The sequence below is a fragment of the Thamnophis sirtalis genome, unplaced genomic scaffold (genome assembly GCF_051295495.1).
Source record: "Thamnophis sirtalis isolate CommonGarterSnake01/CBP01778 unplaced genomic scaffold, rThaSir2_p1.2 scaffold_3, whole genome shotgun sequence".
NCBI lineage: Eukaryota > Metazoa > Chordata > Lepidosauria > Squamata > Natricidae > Thamnophis > Thamnophis sirtalis.
In genome coordinates, this window is record NW_028261383.1 from 173654188 (window position 1) to 173674072 (window position 19885).

At 35.4% G+C, this 19885-nt stretch overlaps 1 protein-coding gene across 1 annotated transcript; it reads right to left on the reverse strand.

Annotated features, from left to right (window-relative positions):
• Window positions 1–891: 891 nt before the first annotated feature.
• On the reverse strand, window positions 892–16767 carry BRME1 (break repair meiotic recombinase recruitment factor 1). Its single transcript, XM_087707933.1, has 7 exons — window positions 16597–16767; window positions 10668–10743; window positions 9999–10100; window positions 5452–7158; window positions 3439–3563; window positions 2794–2883; window positions 892–1177 (listed from the first exon to the last, which is right to left on the reverse strand). The coding sequence occupies exons 1-7, from the start codon at window positions 16719–16721 to the stop codon at window positions 1030–1032; spliced, it is 2373 nt and encodes a 790-aa protein (XP_087564059.1). The 5' UTR covers window positions 16722–16767; the 3' UTR covers window positions 892–1029.
• Window positions 16768–19885: the final 3118 nt, after the last annotated feature.

Consider the following 19885-nt stretch of genomic DNA (forward strand, 5'->3'; position numbering starts at 1 on the left):
TATCAAGAAATCTTTGTTTTCCCTCCACCTGTGTTCACATTTTGTTAAAACTATTTGATTGAGTTGCAAGACGTGTTATATGATATCCTCAGTCTGCTCTTCTGCATTCAACTAACATGAATGCTTTTTGTTGGTTTGTTTAAGGTTCCTTATGTTTATTATTTATATGTTTATAATTGTTTATACTTGTTTTACAAGTTATTTTTGTGAACCAATTGTTTGGTTTTTAAGTTTGTAGTTACTATTGTTTTTGTATGAAAACGGAATATATTTCTTTAACTCTGGAATAAAAAAGGAGGTATTTTCCATGATGATGGAATTTAACAAATACATAAATCCACAAAAGGATTTGTGTAGGAAAGAAGAAATTTTGCAAAATAAAACGGAGCATCAGAGTTGTTTCAGTTGGAGACATCTAGATGCCACGTAATCAGTATTATTTTAAACGTTCCACTTTGTTTGACTTGTGCCCAAATAAAGGATTCAGATTTTCCCTACAGCCCCCACAAAGTGAATGTATCTTGCCTTCCACAATTTTGTACTGTCTAGATTTCTATTAATCTACCTGATGATATGGAATTACGGCAATTGTAAAGCTAATATATTTGTATGGAATCACATTGCACAAGGCTTTTCTAACTTATTAATAAACTATTAAATAGTTAAACCAAAATGTTGTACATTTTGTAGTGTGACTGAAGGTTTTTTTTTTAAACTTGTATTTAAAAAGCAACAGATATGCTACTTTGCTATATGAAGAAATCATGGGAGATTTCTTCAAATAATGTGCATCTTAAGAGACGGGAGAGAAGTGGGAAAGTTTTGTTATTTCAGGACACTAGCTTTAATTCTTCTCAGAGTTGAATAACCAGGTAGATACTTAAACAAAGATAAAATGTACTTTTGTTTTATTGAAGTGAAAACTAACTGTCGGAAAATAAATACAATGCCTCCTGATAGGTTGCCATAGCTAAGGAATACTGCCAAAAGTAGAGCAAACATTCTTATAAATATTGAGGGAATAACATGTTATAATTCTCTCTTCTTTTTCACTGCACAAGCCATACTTGTCATATTGTTCATGCTGTGGGATAGGAGCCTCCCATGTTGTTTGTTTCTCCGAGACTTCAGTCTCTTGAAGGAATCCAGATCTCTGTGTGTACTCATGATCAATCGGCTGAAAACAAGGCAACAATCAAATTATGAATTCTCACTGTTGTACAGACATAACAAAAAAGCAGAGTTTGAAATGCAAAGCTCCATTTAACCATGATTAGACCAGAATGTCTTTTTTTCACAGAGCTATCTAAATTCCTAACCATTACCATGTTCTTTTTTTTTAAAAAGACATTTGTATAGTTTTATTTCAGTAAACTTGTGTGTTTGTGTTTATTGGATTTATATGGCGCCCTTCTCCCAAAACTCAGGGTGGCGTACAACATTAAAAAAAGCACATATTACAAAAGTTAAAAAGGAAATTAAATAAAGTGTCCAAAAACAAACCCAATTAATATTAACAATAAAAATTTAAAAATTAGATTAAAATTAACAATTAAATTAATCATTTATTTTATTCTGTTCAGGCCAGGCCGGCTTGCCTGGCCTGAACAGAATAAAATAAATGATTCACACTAGTTGAATTAAAAGTGAATATGCATTGGTAGTTGCCTTGAATCTGATGATTGTTAATTTTTAAATATTAATTGTGTTTGTTACAGCATAACTTGAGTTGTTTTTTCTACGCAAAATAATATTTTAAATGCTTTTGGTTTTATATAGTGATGAAGCACTAATTTTTGTTTATTTTTTGTACTTTCCTCCACTAGGAGATAGAAGGAATGGCATTTATCAAAATATTGTCTGGTCTTACATTTCCGTTTTATCTACTGCTGTTATTTATACTATTATAATTAGGCCTCACCTAGGAACATCCTAAATATATTAGTAGTGCTCAGGCATTGAAAACATAGTAGAAACAACCTTTAATAAAAATCAGGAAGAGTCTGATACATCTTTTCAGACCAACAGATTTTAATGAAAAAAATAAGTTTTTTGTTAACTAAGGCTCATTTCATCAGATGCAAGATTAAACTGATGTAAAATATAAAGGGAGACAGTGATTTTACAGATACAGGTACCATGATTGCAAGTACTTGTATCTTTATCAGTTAGCAATTATAATGGGTTAAAACCCATTGTTTCTTCTGACCTTCTGATGTATGTTGGGAAGATGAGCTAAAAGATTAGTGAGCAACATGAAGTCATGTGATTTGTTGCAGGGTCTTGTGTTATCATTTCTTACTGTTTGTGAGAACCCACTTCAGGTTTGATGGCTTTCTCTAGCCTAGACAAGCATGAACCAGGGTCATTGCCCAATATGGGTTGTATATTTTAGTGGCTTGAGTTGCAAGTTATAAGTGACAATCAGTGGGTGTTATGCATTCTGATTTTTAATAGGTTTTCCCTGAGAATTGGTTTGTCTCTACTGATTTGTCTGGTGGGAAGTTTAATCCGAGTGCAAGCTGTTATTTATGCAACCTATTATTCATATCTTTGAATGGTTGCTAAACAAGGCAGTTAGTAGACAAAGATATTTAGGTCAAGAATGGAAAACCTGTGGTCAGATGACATAATTTCATTTGTCTGTTGGACTAATTTCAAAGACCTTTGAAAGTAATAAATCTGGAACCTTTAGTAAAAAGAACCTGTTCCTTCCATGCTATGGATATTATGAAGATGCCTGCCTACTATATTTAAATTCTTTTATGTGTTTTATAACAAATATATTCTTACTTGAGATTAGACAGTTCTTTAATTAGTCCATAAACAACCTCTGTTGCATCCTCCTGTTTGGATGGATCACAAATCATCTTCATTTCATCTCTGATTTTTTTTTTTTAAAGGATAAAAGAATTTGGGCATCAGATCAATGGCATAATCAGTGGTTTTTCAATGGTAAAAATGCCCTTAAATGTTAAGTGACTATCAGGCATTGTAGTTTTTAAATGCATTTTAAGTATATTTTAGTGTACATTTTAATATTAAATATGTTTTTAGCAAGTGCTTTTGCCACGAAATCTTAGATATCTTATTCATAAAACTTTCTGTACCTGCCCCAAAATGCCTAATACAAGATAAATGGGCAGCCGAAAGCTGCCAAACATTATTATGACATTACATTCAATGTGGACATCCTTTCTAGAATAAACATTTTAATTCTGCATTTTGTTATTTTGCTTCTTTCCCCTTAGCAGTCTGCTAAAAGTGTAAGATAAAGAATAAATTAAAAAAAACATGGAATGTTAGCATAAACTTTCACTCAGATCCAGGTAAACATATATACACCTTGATTGTGTGTATACTTAAAATGGGAGTCCTTAATGAGACCATGTGGAAGGGGAATGTAAAATAAAAACTCATGTGAGGAAACCCACTAACCTGACATTATTTGCAGATATTTCAGAAGAATCAGGGGCTGAGATTTTATTTTCTCCTTGTTTCCTTGTGGTATACTGATTACTTTTGTCCTTGAAACATGTCTGTAAATCATTCAGAACATATGTCTGAAAGGAAAGAAATGGAAGAGATATAATGGTGTTCTACATAACAAAGAGTTTACTTGGAGGTGGGGGTATCATTTTCATTTTCATTCTGCCAGTAATGAATCTCAGGTTTGTGCAGGATTTTTTAAAAAAAGACTTTTTCCAGTTAAGTTTGAGATTAAGCTGTTTGGAAAGGATCTGTTATGTGGCAAGAGAATAAATCTTATTCATTTTCAGTGTACTTTGCTAGCAAGCTTTTCTTCTCGGCTATTTCCAGAATTCCTGACACTTGTAGTTTTCTTTTTCTCCTGTCCTCCTTCTATTGCTACCCTTTTATAAATGAAGGAGGAGGAAGACAATTATTGAAAGCCAAGTAACTCTTAATTCATCTTATTAGAAATGGATTAAAATAAGAGACAAAAAGGCTTTTGTTTTGCCCCCCCCCCCATGCCACCAAGAAAGCACACAGAACTAAAAATGAGATAATAAGGGAAAGAAGCTGAATGTTTCTGAAAAGCAAAAAAGAAAAAGGGTGGAGCTTGGATTAACCATGGGACTAAATGAAAACTGGGGCTTGATTGGACCTATGATATCAGCAATTAATTGCAATACTTTTTACATTTAAAACATTTAAAATTATATAAAATATTGGAATTTTTTTTACCTCAATCTTAATGAAAGTACTGCACTTTATAAATGATATCTCCAGCTTTAAGGATTTAACCTCAGACTGTTTTAGTTTTTATATTGTTGAAAGAAATGTCCTTCTGGGTTGAGCTCCAGGTGGGGAAGAAGACACTGGAGACATGGAGGCTGCTTGGAAAGATGGTTTTAATGGTGGACAGGACCACATGGCTTGAGCCCTGGACAGAAAAGGGGATCACATGCTTCAATGTTGGTGGAGAAGGAGAAGGGCTGAGGGAGGGGCTTGCTAGGCTTTTTATAACCTGTTCAGTCCCACCTCTCTGTTTCCTGTTCCTGTGTAAGAAATGTCTTCTGATTGGTTGTCAGACTCCCATGGGGTCATGCAGGGGGCTACTCTCTAGGCTGTTTTGAATCCATAGATGAGTTCTCAGATGCCATGTGGAGAGTTGAGCAACTTCCAATATCCCTTCCACCTGCAGCTGCAGTGGAGAAATCTTTATTATGCAAAGTGGGCTAGCCTGGCTAGTCTTAATGGCCCATTAACTGGGGATGAGCAGAAAGCTACAGGCGACTATTCTGTCTTTTAAAACATGTTTCTTTCTTTTCACATCCAGATAAATATTCTGCCTTTTCAATATTTCCTAGGATATTTCATTTTCTGGGAGAGGGCTGGATGATAACTTCCCACAATATAACAAGAATTTAAATTATATGATATATATATATATATATATATATATGTATGTGTGTGTGTGTGTGTGTGTGTGTGTGTGTGTGTGTGTGTGTGTGTGTGTGTATATATATATATGTGTGTATATATGTGTGTATATATGTGTGTATATATATATATATATGTATGTGTATGTATATGTGTGTGTATGTATGTGTGTGTATGTGTGTATGTATGTATGTGTATGTGTGTGTGTATGTATGTATGTATGTATGTATGTATGTATATATATATATATATATATATATATATATATATATATATATATATATATATATATATATATATATATATATATATATATATAACATAATAAAGTATATAAAACTATCCAGACTTCCTTTGCAGAGTGAGATGGGCAGCGTATAAATTTAATAAATAAAGTACAAGATCATTTCTTTCCAAATCAATATGAGATTGACTATTAATTGTGAAGGACCTAAACATTAATAATGTTAATCAAATTTTAAGGCCTCGACTGTTGTGTTGAATAACAATAGCACTTTAAAAAAAAGTCATCAGTAGTCAGCTTACTTTCTGTGATTGAGATTCAACACCGTGGCTTTCCAGGACGCCCTCCAATAGAGTGTCAGGCAAGGATTCCAGGTCCAGAGAAAAGGAATCTGGGCAAGGAGAATATGCTTGAACTACCACGTCAAGATCATTTGGTGCCCTGATGCTGGAATCTGGCCTACATGCAGCAAAAGATCCTTGCATTGTTGACTGTGCATTAATTTCCTTATCGGGGTCACCCAACACTTGTGGTGGAAGAATCTCTACAGAATGAAGGCTGCTGTTCAACTGGTCAGGTTCTCTCCTGTTTCCTTCACACTCTGCTGATTCTTCATCTGCCATATAGATATCGCTGGAAAAGAAGACATTTTTCTTTGGATTTGGTTCTGCCTTGGAATCCTTCATCACTGTTTTCTCAACAACGTTTCTGCTTGGCAATGGATTCATAATATTGTCTATAATCAAATTATTTTCTCTGAGTTCTGATTGCTGCATATTCAACACCAAATGTTCAGAACAAATTGCGTTCTCTTTTTGGATCAGCAGAGTAGGAACATTTGGTTCAGTCGAGTTACAAATGCTCTCCTTTATGCAAAGAGTATCCTCCAAAGAAATTTGTCTGCTTTCGGGTAGAACATCCTCATTAAACTGTGGGGAAACCAGACTTCCTTGTAAAATGATCTGGTCACAAATTGGCTCAGAATGATCCACTCCCTTTTCTAAATAGGGATCAACAGGCTGAACATAAGGAAACTCTTTCCCAGAAATACCTTGGTTTTTTACACTATTTTGCTCTGCAAGAATTGACTCTTTTCTACAAGAGTCTATGCTTCTAATGCCTTTCTCTACAGGTTTGCCATTTGATTCGAGGTTCTGCTGATCAGAAGCTTTTTTAATCAGTACAGGTTTATAGGCTTCAGGGGCAGAAATTTCATTATTGCTACATGTACAGTTGTCATTTTGTTCTTCAGTTTTTCCACTTTTATCTGGAAGTCCTTCTGTTTCTTTGGCGTCCGCATTTCTCTGTTTATTTGCACTAATTGTACATGGAGAAGTGTTCAGTTTTTCTGATGTAGGAATGAATATATCTGTAATAACTGGGAGTTGAATTATGTTGGTCACCTTTTGGGTTTGGCTATCCATGCACTCGGAATAATGTGAATCTTTGCCGTTTCCCTTATTAATCCAGCTAGCGTCATCTGTTTCACCTGCTTTCAAGATAATTTGCATCGATTTATCTTGTTGCATATTTGTGCCCGAACTGTCCAGACGCTGTTCTTCATTTTGGCCACTTTTAATATGGTCAATACTCCTATCTTCTGGCAACATGCTTACATTCATCTGCTTCGCCAGTTGGTATTTAACTGGCTCTGTAGGGAGAGCTTTCTTTTCAGAATTATTCTCATCTTTATTACTTGATACACATAGAGAAAAAGAAACTTGCTTTTGTGACATTTCTTCTTTGTAGTTACTTGCTTGTGAATTTGATTCAATTCCTGCTTCTTGCTGAGAATCAGATAATCCTGATGTGACATCATTATTGTTTATTTTTCTAATCCCATATTCATCTTGTTTTTTTACATCTAGTCCTTCATTTATTCTTTCACAATGAGGGATTATTTGATCTCTGGCACTCTCCATTTTTGTCACTGAGGATTCTGCAGGTGTAACTGGGTTTTGAACAGTATCTTCTGCTGTTCTAGATACATTTTTATCCATGTGTTGCCCCTATCAAAAGGCAAAAAAAGATGAGTAGATAAAAAAGCAGTGCAAATATCTAGCATTTTCTGAATATTTTTTCTCTCACCTCATAAAAATAAATGTGTTTAATTATCTAGTATTTATATTTTGATTCTTGTTACCACTTTCAACTTCTCTTCTGAATTTTTTAAATTATTATTTTTTCCTTCTACAACACCTTACAGTCATTATATCAACATTATTATATCATCATACCTGTACATATAAATATTATTTCGCTTCTATGTTTATAAACCTTTATACACAGTTCTCTCTCTATATATAAATATATATTGTTTTTTGGCTTAATTAATTTTATTCTTGCCTTGCAGCCATTTGTACCAATTGTTCCAAATTTCATAATATAGTCCGACTCTTCTTTGTCTTTTAATTTTAATGTTAATTTGTCCATCTCTGCACAATCCCAATTTTTTTGTGTCACTAATTCGTCCAAGGGGATATTATTTTGTTTCCAGAATTGGGCAAACGCTATTCTAACTGTCGTCAGCAGATGTGTTAATATGTACTTAATTTTCTTTGTATATTTCCCTTTGATTATTCCCAGTAGAAAGAGTTCGGGTTTGTATTTTATTTGTTCTCCTGTAATTTCTTGCACCCATTTCCAAATTTTTGTCCAATATTTTTCAGTTTCCGGGCAGGTCCACCATATGTGATAGAAAGTCCCTTGTATTTTTTTACACTTCCAGCAGGTCGGATTCATGTTTGGGTACATTTTAGCCAATCTCATTGGTGGTAAATGCCAACGATAAAACATTGTATACATATTTTCTTTGAGTGTTACTGATCAAGTTACTTTGTAATTTGTGTTCCAAATTCTTTCCCAATCCACAAAGTTTTTGGCCCACGCTATCATGCAACCTTGAACTTTTTCTTCTTCTAATGTTACTTCTAATAAATATTTGTAAATTTTCGTTATGAATTTATTTTCTGGGCCAATTAAAATTTTATCTATTTGTTGTAATTCTATGTATATTCCATATTCTTTTATATCTTTTTTTTAATCTCAATTGTAGTTGAAGGTCTGGCCACCAGTCTATATTTATATTTAGCTCCTTTAATTCCTGATTTGTTTTCAAATTTCCTTGAATGTCTAAAATTTCACTATATCTAATCATTTTCGATAGATCTCGTGTATTGGGATATGTCCTGGCTTCCATAGTGGAAAGCCATGTCGGTATTTTCATGTAGTATTTTTCTCTAATTTTATTCCAGACCTGTATCAGTGCATCTCTAATATAGTGTCTATTAAAGTATTTTTGTTTCTTTTTACCCACTTCCCATAGGAAATAATGCCATCCCGTTTGCAGATCGTGGCCCTCTAATGTTAGTATTCTTTTATTTTTTAAATTTATCCAATCCCTAATCCATGTTAATGCTGCTGCTTTGTAATAAAGGTCCCAGTCAAGGAATCCCATACCACCTCTGCTCTGTCATTCTGTAGAGCTTTCAACTTTATTCATCTATTATTTTATACCATTCTGCTGGAAATCCATCTGGACCTGGCGTTTTATTATTTTTCTGTTTTTGGATCGCCTGTTTCAATTCTAGGTTGTTGTTTTTTTGCAACATTTCTTCATGTCTTCTGTTATTGACGGTTTTTCTTCTCCATTCAGATATTCTTTTATTTGTTTTTCATCTCCTTGTTCCCCTTTATACATATTCACAAAGTACTTGAATGCAATCCTTTTCTTCCCTTCCATTGTATGTTGTAATTCACCAGTTTCCTCTTGAAGTTGATATATTAATCTTTTTTCTCTCTCTTTTCTCAATCTGTAATACAACCACCTCCCTGGTTTATTTGCTTGCTCAAAGAAGTTTTGTTTTGTTAGTTTTAGGCCATTTACCGTTTCTTCCTGGTCTGATGTATTTAATTTATGTTTTGCTAACATCCAATCCTTTCTAATTTTGCCATTCTGTGGCTTATTTTGAAATTCTATTTCTAAATTTTTAATTTCCTCCTCTAATATTTTCTGTTGTGCCCATTTCTCTTTGTTTCTTTTTGCTGAATACGCTATAATAATTCCGTGGGAATAAGCTTTCATGGTGTCCCATAGATTTTATATAGATATTTGTTCTTTTGTGTTTTCCTTAAGGAATAACTCCAATTCGTTTCTACATTTTTGAATAAATTGTTTTTCTTTTAATATTTGCAAATTTAACATCCATCTTCATCTAGGGATTTTTTCCTTCCCAAATTATTTTAATGGGGTTGTGATTCACCCACATATTTGATACTATTTCAATTGTATTTATTTCTGCCCCAATTTCCCCATTCATTCATGCCATATCAATCCGTGACCAGGACTGATGTAGATTGGAGTAAAAGGTAAATTGTTTTTTTTCTGGTTCCATTTTTCTCCAAATATCTATTAAATTTAGCTCAACTTCTCTTCTAATATCAGTGAATATAAATTCACCATATAGCTACAAAAACACTGTAACAAAGTCTTTAAAATATTTTTAGATTAATTTTTATTGTATTCCTATTCATTTGTTGTGTGCATGTCACTCCTTATTTTGTGACCTGCCCAGAGTCAGAGTCAGAAGTCATCAAAACCAAAGGAATAAAAATATTTTAATGCCAACATGAACAAGAAAATGCTTAGCTTCAGAAATGCATCTACAAAACTTCACTGCTGCACAAATAAATAATTGTAAATAGCAGCAAAAATATAATCTTAGTTGCATTTCATTACTTTTTAAATATTTCTTTTTCATCTAACCGCAACCATTTTTTAATGGTGGCAAATATCTATTACATTATACTGTAAACAAGCAGAAAGTTTGTTGCGAATATCAGCTCATACCTCTTTGGTCCAAATTACTGTAGTTTCCTCAAAACATTTTTCTTGTCTTTTAATCAATGATTTTTTTGCCTTAGTAGTAAATGTTGGTATGAGCTTCCTATTCTATAATAAAAAATGAGACAGTCACATTCACTTCCTCAACAACTTTTAAAATTAAAGTATTCAATTTGGCCCAGTAATGCTATTCCATATGCATGAAGATTTCGCTTATTGGCTAAGCTAGAAAAATACACTATGGAAAAGCCATAATGGTTCTGTGATTTGTTGGTTTTTTGATTGGTTCTGTAAGAAGACGGTGAATGTCAGTGAAAGTGGAGTGCAGGGCTGTCAAAAGTGCAGAAATGAGGGGGAGATAGGTGGAAGGGAAAGAGTTGAAATAAGTGCTGTAAATGTTGGCAGCCCAAATGTTGTAATTGATGGGCTGCCAAGTGTCTAAACAGTTATATCTTGGAAGTGGTGGAGATGGAAGTGTTGCAAGGGCCATAATCTCAAGGACTAGTTGTAACTACTATTTGTTAGTGTCGTCATCATTTTAAATGATCACTGAACAACTGGTAGTTAAGGGAAGATTACCTGCAAACTTTGGAAGGCGGAAGGTGAAAAAGACAATATAAACTGCAATTACACTACTAAGATGTCATTTTTGCATTGAGATTTTAATATACTTACTTGTGAAGAAGGTATTGCAGCCTTAGTGCAATCTAGCTCTTTCCATTCACAACCATCCTTAAGTAACTTGGTAGAGCTGGAAAGAAAAAAACGAATTCAAATTTAGAAACAACAAATTACTAATTTAAATTACCCAAAAGAAGGATCCTGCAATAGGGAAAAGATGGTTTCCACCTTCCTATAAATGAACTTTATTCTTGGCAATTGCAACGAAACAAGAAGCCCACATCTCTTCCTTCTATGTTCACATTCTATTTTATTATATGTGTATATTACAGTCACACATTCATTTTCCCCTTGATTAAAGAGCATTTGCATTATAAATTTCTTCAAAGGGAAACAAACTTGAATTATCATTAATAGAAAGCGCCATGCACTTTTTTAGTTGCCAGTCACCCCAAGCTGCATATATCAATTAATGTCCTGTCTCCCAAGATCTACAGTTTCCCCCATTTTCCATTCCTTAGTTAAATCCCAAGGAAGGAAACTGGCAGATCTATCTTCCATTGGGCTTTTTCACTGTGCCTCATTTTAAGGAATTGCTGAAAAATTCTCCCATATTTTCTCTATTGAGAAAAAAACCTAGTTTAAAACTTTGCTGCTGCAATATAAAGAGTTATGAGTTTTTCATCTTCATTATTCATTTGCATTTCTGGTATGTGTGTGTGTGTGTGTGTGTAATAAATTATTTTGTCTTTCATATACTCAGAGAACCAAGTGTTTATAAAGAATTACAAGCATTTATTTGAGTGTCAATTAACTCTGTTTCTACTGGGGCGGGGGTCTTAGTTTAAAACCTCACTGTGCTGCTCCAATATAATGAATGTAAGAGTTATGAGATTCACATCCCCATTATTGGTTTGTATTTTTGTTATGTGTGTGAATGTTATGAATTAACTGGAGCAGAAAGCTCTGAATCCAAAAATGATCAAGCCACTGTAACCCAAAGTGAAGACTCAATAGGACGAATCTACTGTGAAAAGGGAACGCCCCCCCCCCTCACCCAATCCTGTTCTTTTACTTTTGAGACAGGGAAGGGTTGAAAATCAAACTCCAAACAACTGTGTATTGCAAACTAAGCAGATTTACCTACAAATCACTCTTAATAGACTCAATAGCAGACAGTGGGCTTCAAAGAAAGTAATTACTCATTCCCTAAGTTGATTACTTCAATGTCATTACTATGCAACTGCCATGCATTTGACTGAGTGGCTTCTTAATAAGATGGGCTGTAATGAGAACCAAAGAGTGGTTCTCTTGCAAAGATAACAAACCATCTCTGCCTTCTGGAGACACTTATACAACCGTGATTGGTTTCATTCGAGACAACGATGAATCTGCGTACAGACGGGAGGTTGAACAACTAGCCTTGTGGTGTGACCAGAACAATCTTGAACTAAATATGCTCAAAACCGTAGAAATGGTGGTAGATTTTAGGGGAAACCCTCCTATATTACCGCCTCTTACAATACTAGACAACACAGTATCAACAGTAGAGACCTTCAGGTTTCTAGGTTCTATCATATCTCAAGACTTAAAATGGACACCTAACATGAAAAATGTCATCAAAAAAGCACAACAAAGAATGTTCTTTCAGTTTTCCCCTGAATGCCATCACTCTGCTAAACAACTAATCCCCACAACACTATCAAATTATCTACTAAGACTGCATTACTATTATTCTAAGTATTGTATCTTATGATTATTGATGAATGTATTCTATTCTATTTTTCTTTATGTACACTGAGATTATATGCACCAAAGACAAATTCCTTGTGTGTCCAAACACACTTGGCCAATAAAGAATTCTATTCTATTCTATTCTATTCTATTCTTATTCAGATAAGCAAGTTCAGGCAGAAAGAGGATAGATTGCAGTTGAATTTATGGAGGCATAATTAGTTGACACCTTTGGAGCCTTGTCAAGCTGTGAAGAGGAAGATTTATTAAAGAAGTCAGGGCAGTGGTTCTTAATCTTTTATTTAGCATGGACCCCCCCCCTCCTTTAGCTCTTTCAGAGGTTTTGCCTTCAGTTTAACCAGATGTGAGACACTGTAGCTTAAGATGGGGCCGAGGCAATAAGTTTGATTTGTGCAGCTCTATCAGCTTCCCTGATTGAGCTGTTGCCGTGTTGGCTGGCCAGCAATTCTCAAACTATTCTCCACCATGGGCTCCCTTTAAACATCTTTTGTGGCCATGGAGCAAGGCCAGGGATCCCTAAGACTTAACTCAAGATTTAAATCATGACATTTCTTCAAGACTTCGCAGACCCCCTGTGATGATATCACACACACACACACACACATGCTTTTCCCAGAACTAAAGTTATCCATCTTTTCTTGAATTATCTTGTTGCCTCATCAATAAAATGGTCCGTTTATCTTGTTCATTCAAAAAGAAGAGCTAACACTTTCAAAAGTGTCTGTTGAATGAAAATCTTTATCCAATAGATGATACAAGGTAGGCTGCTTTCTCCCACTTTCAGTGAATTTAATCCTATATTCAGTGGCTACCAAGCTAGGTTTTGTGACTAATGGTTGTGATAGTTTTATAACCATTTACAGACTTTTTCCCCCCTGAGGTTCTTCACTAATTTAACCATAATTGATCCTCAATTTAATTTCTGCTGTGAGAACAAATCTTATTGCCTTCTTTGATAAAGTGGATCGAGGAAATGTTGTGGATATAGAACACTCAGATTTCAGTAAGGCATATGATAAAAGTAGACCACATTGTACGTCTTGGTAAGATATAAAAATATGGAGTAAAAAGGAAGCAGACGGATTTGCAATTGGCTGACCAACTGTACTCAGTATGAGGTCCTCAATGGAACTACATCTACGCTGAGAGAAGAATGCACTGAGATACCTATTCAAGGTTTTCTCACGGGCCAGTGCTCTTCAACATCATAAATGATTGAAGGGCACTCAACAGATTTGCAGACGACTCCAAGGTGTGGGGAATTGCTAATACTTTGGAAGAAAGACTCAAGATTCAGAAGGATCTTGCCAGACTTGAGTATTGAGCCCTATCCAACAAGATACAGTTTAGGGGTGAGAAAAGTAAAATCCTACACTTAGGCAGAAAAAAACACACAAATGCACAGGCACAGGATAGGCAGTACCTGGTTCAAGAGTGGTGCCTGTGAGAGGGAGCTAGGTCTACTTGTGAGCCACCACAAGTAGGAGTCAGCAGTATACTCCAGCGGCCAAAAACAGCAGATGCAGTCCCAGGCTGCATCAACACAGGGACAGCATCAAGATCACAGAAACCTATATACCTCCTGTGGTTGTACCACTAAATAGTGCACGAGTGAGGCCAAATTTGAAATACTGTGTCAAACTCTCTGATACAAAAAAAAAAAGGTGCTGAACCTAGAAAGAGTGCAGAGCAGAACAACAACAAAAAAGATATGCGGTCTGGAGGTCAGATGGTATGATGAAGGGCTAAGCCTAACAAAAAGAAAGATTAGGGGGTAATAGCTTGAAGGGCTGAGCCAAGGAAGAGGGGAGTTGATTTATTCTCCATAGCGCCTGAGGGCAGAACACGAAGCAGTGGGTGGAAGCTCGTTAGAGGGAAATCCAACCTGGAACTAAGGAGGAATTTCATGAGTGAACAATTAATCAATGGAACAGTTTGCCTCCCCAAGTTATGGGTGCTCCATTGCGGGAGGCTTTCAAGAAAAGACTGGCGGTTGGATTAGAAGATATTCAAGATCTCTTCCAGCCCTAAGATTCTATGATGCTATAAATTAAAAATAGCATTTTATCAGGAGGAATATGAAATAGGATATTCCCAACTTGTTCTTCAATTAGTAACATTGATCGGTACTGCAAAATTTTAGTTATCTGGTTTATTAAATGAATAATCCAACAGTCATTTTACATTTTACTAAGGCATGAACTGACAGGAGTGGATTTTGTAAAAACCAAAAAAATAAACATGAATTAATCTAGTGTTTATTTCTTCGAGTTAGTAATTGCCAAGTAGTTTGCAATTAGTATTAAAGTAGTATTGTAATTGTATTTGTTTTCAGGAATTGTTGAGCATTGCTGAATCCTTCTCAAACATTTTAAAGCAGTGAAGTAAATTAGTCTTGTGAGCCATAAAATATGCTGAAGATTGTTTTAGAACGTCTCAGATTATTCTGGTATTCCCCAACTCAGTCTTGATTTTACTTGATTTAACTATTATTTATTATTTAAATCCATTCATTGAAGGGAGAAATATTGATTTTGAGAGAAACATTATAGTTTTATTGGCAGGGGTTACAAATCAATTTTTTGAAGGGACGCAGTGGCTCAGTGGCTAAGACGCTGAGCTTGTCGATCAGAAAGGACGGCAGTTCGACGGTTCAAATCCCTAGTGCCACGTAACAGAGTGAGCTCCTATTACTTGCCCCAGCTTCTGCCAACCTAGCAGTTTGAAAGCAGGTAAAAATGCAAGTAGAAAAATAGGGACCACTTTGGTGGGAAGGTAACAGTGTTCTGTGCGCCTTCGGCATTTAGTCAGGCCAGCCACATGACTACAGAGACGTCTTTGGACAGCGCTGGCTCTTCGCCTTTGAAATGGAGATGAGCACCGCTCCCTAGAGTCGGGAACGACTAGCACATATGTGTGAGGGGAACCTTTACCTTTACAAATCAATTTACTGGGAGTTGTCAGGCACCAACCTCTCCCAGTAAACAAGTAACACTAAAACAGAAAAGGGAAAAATGTACCAACTATATCTGAATGTCTCATCCTGCTAGAATCTAGTCTGTATCTGACAGGAATATGATCGCCATCATAATTGTCCACTTAAAAAAAAAAAGTCCACTTGCCTTTTGAAAAAGCACCTTTGGGGCAGTCTTATTTAGGCCAATCTACCGATTTAGTGCCTTACTTTTCATATGTATTTGAATAAGCTGGCTGAAAATTCAGGACTTACAGTCCTAAACCATTTCCAGAGTACCTGGTTGGGACAGTTTTGGAATTAGGTGGGGAGGAGAAGATGCATTACCACTGTATGTTAATAACAGTGATATATATGCGTATGCGTGTATGTATGTATGTATGTGTGTGTGTGTGTGTGTATGTATGTATGCATGTATGTATATATTATATATATATATATATATATATATATATATATATATATATATATATATATATATATATATATATATATATATATATATATATATATATTAGATTTTTTACAACCCCTGGTAAGCCCCAATTATGGGAGGAAGCTAACTGCTTCCATCATCTGTCCTTCGGCTCGTCACAAGAGTCCATCATGACAGAAACCCAATATTTTAATAAATAAATAAAATATTGGGTTTCTGTCGTGATGGACTCTTGTGACGAGCCGAAGGACAGATGATGGAAGCAGTTAGCTTCCTCCCATAATTGGGGCTTACCAGGGGTTGTAAAAAATCTAATAGATACCTTTCACCCTGGCTTCGCTGATAAACGGATAAGAGCCTGTGGCCTAATGGCTAAGATCTCTGCCTAGTATGCCTAGTGTGCAATATAGCCCAGGTTCAAATCCCAGTAAGGGTATGGCTAGCTGATGAGAGCTAAATAGCTTGAAATAGATCTATACTAGTCTCCCTTTATTTATTTATCAGCACAAATAAAAACACACACACACACACACACACATTATATACATACATACATACATACATACATACATACATACATACATACAAAGTCACAATCCCTGGTATGCCCAAATATGGGAGGAAGTTCACTGCTTCCATTCTCTGTCTCCATCAGCTCATCAGCTCATCACAAGAGACCATAATACAGCACAGGTTCTAATACCAGTAAGGGTATGGCGAGCTGATGAGAGCTAAATAGCTTGAAATAGATCTATACTAGTCTCCCTTTATTTATCAGCACAAATACAACATATATGTATATGAAATATTATTGTTACCTTAGCCCCTGATCTTCTTCCAAATTTTCCTTACATTCTTCATATACTTCGGGTATAGAGAGAGAATGACTGGTCTGAGAAACTTGGGTTAATATTTCTAGATCACTTTCTTCTGTCAAATGCATTTTCTTTCTAGTATTCTTCTTTGGCTTAGAAATGCCTTCCTTGTTATTTTCTTCTTTTGAGAGAAAGGGTAAAATAATATCAATAAACTATAATGCATAAGAAACACAGCAAACTGTTTAATACTTACCAAATGAAAATGAATATCCTATTGATTTAATTACAAATATTACATAGCAATATGTAGACTTATATACTGTTTCACAGTGCTTTACAGCCCTCTCTGAGCAGTTTACAAAGCCAGCCTATTGACTCCAACAATCTGGTCCTCATTTTACCGATTTTGGAAGGATGGGAGGCTGAGTCAACCCTGAGCCAGTGAGAATTGAACAGCCGAACTGCTGGCAACCAGCAGTCAGCAAAATTAGCTCTCAATGCTGCATTCTAACCAGTGCACCACCATGGCTCTATACAATACGATGCATAATGTATACAATTCCTATTAATATGAGGCTTCAATTAAATGCTCCCTGTGGAACATCATTCCCACTGGAAATAATGAGATTAGCCCCCATTTTGAAACTGTAACACAAGGCCCCAAAGATCTAGTTTTGTCAATGAACTTGGGGACCCCAGAGTGGGATGGAGCACATCAAATGTTTAATTTGATTGTTGCTGCTAAGAGGGTAAGAATCATTGCTTTTTATTGCTTTTATGTTTTATGTTTATTATTATTTTGTTGCTTTGCATGTCTACTGGGAGCTTCTGTACCAGAGACAAATTCCTTGTGTGTGCAATCACATTTGGCCAAATAAAGTATTCAATTCAATATATTGGGGTTTTATCCTTGTAAGTCACCCAGAGTCACTGAAATTGAGTTGGGTGGCCATGATTTTCTTAAATTTTAAAAGTTTTCTTAACTAAATAAATAACCTATGCTCAGTTTATTAAAGCCTAGACTATCAACATTATTTCTAAAAATGACAGGTATTGCATAGTATTCTCATTACATCTTTGGGAAAGATCCTTCAATTCTTCCCCTTAGGGAAAGAACTGAAAATAAATGTACCTAGTAATACCCTTTTAGTAATTTATAGTATATTTGCATTTTGAGTATTCTGTTTGGTCTTAGTTGCCATATTTGAGAAAGGATATAAGGATATAATAAAGCTGAAAAAAAGTACAGAAGAGAGCAAACCAAAAGATTGGGCCTGAGGTTTGATATAAAGAAAATCATCTTTATATAAAAGCAGGCTGGCATGGAGAAAGTGGGTCAATAGGATTATGGTTTACCCAATGAAACTGATTAGAAAGAGATTTTAAAAAGACTAAAGAAAGCTTATTTTCACCTAATGCACGCTGCCAACATTCTACTAGGGTTGATGTAATAGGTAAATTGCACATAGAAAAATTATCTTTCTGGAATGCATTATACCAATGCTGTATGTGTGATGATCTTTTCAAACTGGATTGGGTAACTTGATGGGAGGAAGATCTTACTAGGACTGCAGACTTACTGATTTCGGAGACTCGGTGTAGCTCTGGATTGGAGTAGCATGCTTGCAAACAGCAATAGCAAGAGCACTTAGACTTATATACTGCTTCACAATGCTTTACAGCCCTATCCAAGTGGTTTACAGAATCAGCATATTCCCCCCCACAATCTGGGTCCTCATTTTATTGACCTCGGAAGGATGGAAGGCTGAGTCAACCTCGAGTTTGTTCAGGATCAAACTGCTGGCAGTTGGCAGAATTAGCCTGCAATACTGCATTCTAACCACTACACCATCAAAGCTCCCAATATACATGTAATACCAGTTAGAGGGGAGCAGGTTTGAGAGTTTCCTAGAGACCTCTAGTTACCGCTGTCAGAACAAAATACTGGACTAAGAACAACCAGTATAACTATTATTCGATTATTATGTACACATGTGAGAGTGGGAAGAGGATGAAGTTTGATATTAATGATTTTAAGAAGATGTAAATAATATGATATAAAAATATATGTTTTTATGTTTCTATTACCTGAAATCTGAGTCTTTCTTCTTTTACTCATTTTGGGGAGACCTGGTAAATTGAAAAGGAACAGATTTGTTTTTTTTTTTTTAATCACATTTCATGATATTTTGAAAAGTGAAACTGTTTTAAGATAAACATTTCAGTTTACATTTTTTATCTTTCAATATTAAAGTTTGAGCAAAATAATTTTGATATGTTACTTTTCTATTTAAAACTGACATCAATCTTCTTGGCTTCCTTTTTTTTCATGAGAGAGTGAAGAAGCAAAATAGGAATAGTTTAGTTTAGTTTAGTTTATTTGTCTTGTATGCCGCCCACTCCCGGAGGACTCTGGGCGGCTCACAAAAGACAAGGGAAAGGGGGGAACAAGACAAAGACAACATATTAAAAACAAGACCAACATTCACAATTTCCATGGAGGTAGATGTTTCTCAGCTCCCCCCAGCCTGCTGGAGCAGCCAGGACTTAGTGGCTTTGCGGAAGGCCGGGAGGGTAGTAAGGGTCCGGATCTCCACGGGGAGGTCATTCCAGAGGGCTGGAGCTGCAACAGAGAAGGCTCTCCCCCGGGGAATCGCCAGCCGACATTGGCTGGCAGATGGAATCCGGAGGAGACCTAACCTGTGGGATCTAGTGAGTCTATGGGAACCATACCCACACCCTGATAAATGAAAATAAGACTTTCTGCTCTGTTCAAGTTGCTTACCAGCTTAATGGGACCTTACTATATTATCTGGAAAAAATGTGAAACATCTAAAACTTATGCATGTTTCCTTCAAATACTAAGTTCGTTTTTTTTAAAGTATCCACTGTAGAGTGGCTTATTAGAGATGTTAAATAGCAATAGCACAAATTTATGTATCACTTCACAGTGCTTTTATAGCCCACTCCAAGGGGTTTAGTTAGCATATTGCCCCCAATAATCTGGGTCCTAAAGACTCATAATACAATAAAACTGATGATGCGGTGAAAATTATGTGGCTACAAAGCCTACTGATGTAGATGAGGTAATTAGATGGATTGAAATGTTGAAGAATTTTTTAATTTATTTTTTTTCCTCCACATAAAACCATCCATCGTAGGAAAAAGACATCTTATCCTATCAGAGAACACTTGTTCACCTGTTAATCTGTAAAATGGACATTCTTTGCTTTTATTCCCTTATATAATTTTTTTAAAAAAAGTTTTGTATTCAAGAATAACATTTACT

Excerpts from the sequence above, each read along its gene's own strand:
- BRME1 (XM_087707933.1), bottom strand. The coding sequence starts at position 16,721 with ATGCATTTGACAGAAGAAAGTGATCTAGAAATATTAACCCAAGTTTCT. Across the intron at positions 10,101-10,667 it reads CTGCAATACCTTCTTCACAA|AATAGGAAGCTCATACCAAC; the intron begins GTAAGTATATTA and ends TTTTTATTATAG. Across the intron at positions 7,159-9,998 it reads CAGTAATTTGGACCAAAGAG|GGGCAACACATGGATAAAAA; the intron begins GTATGAGCTGAT and ends GCCTTTTGATAG.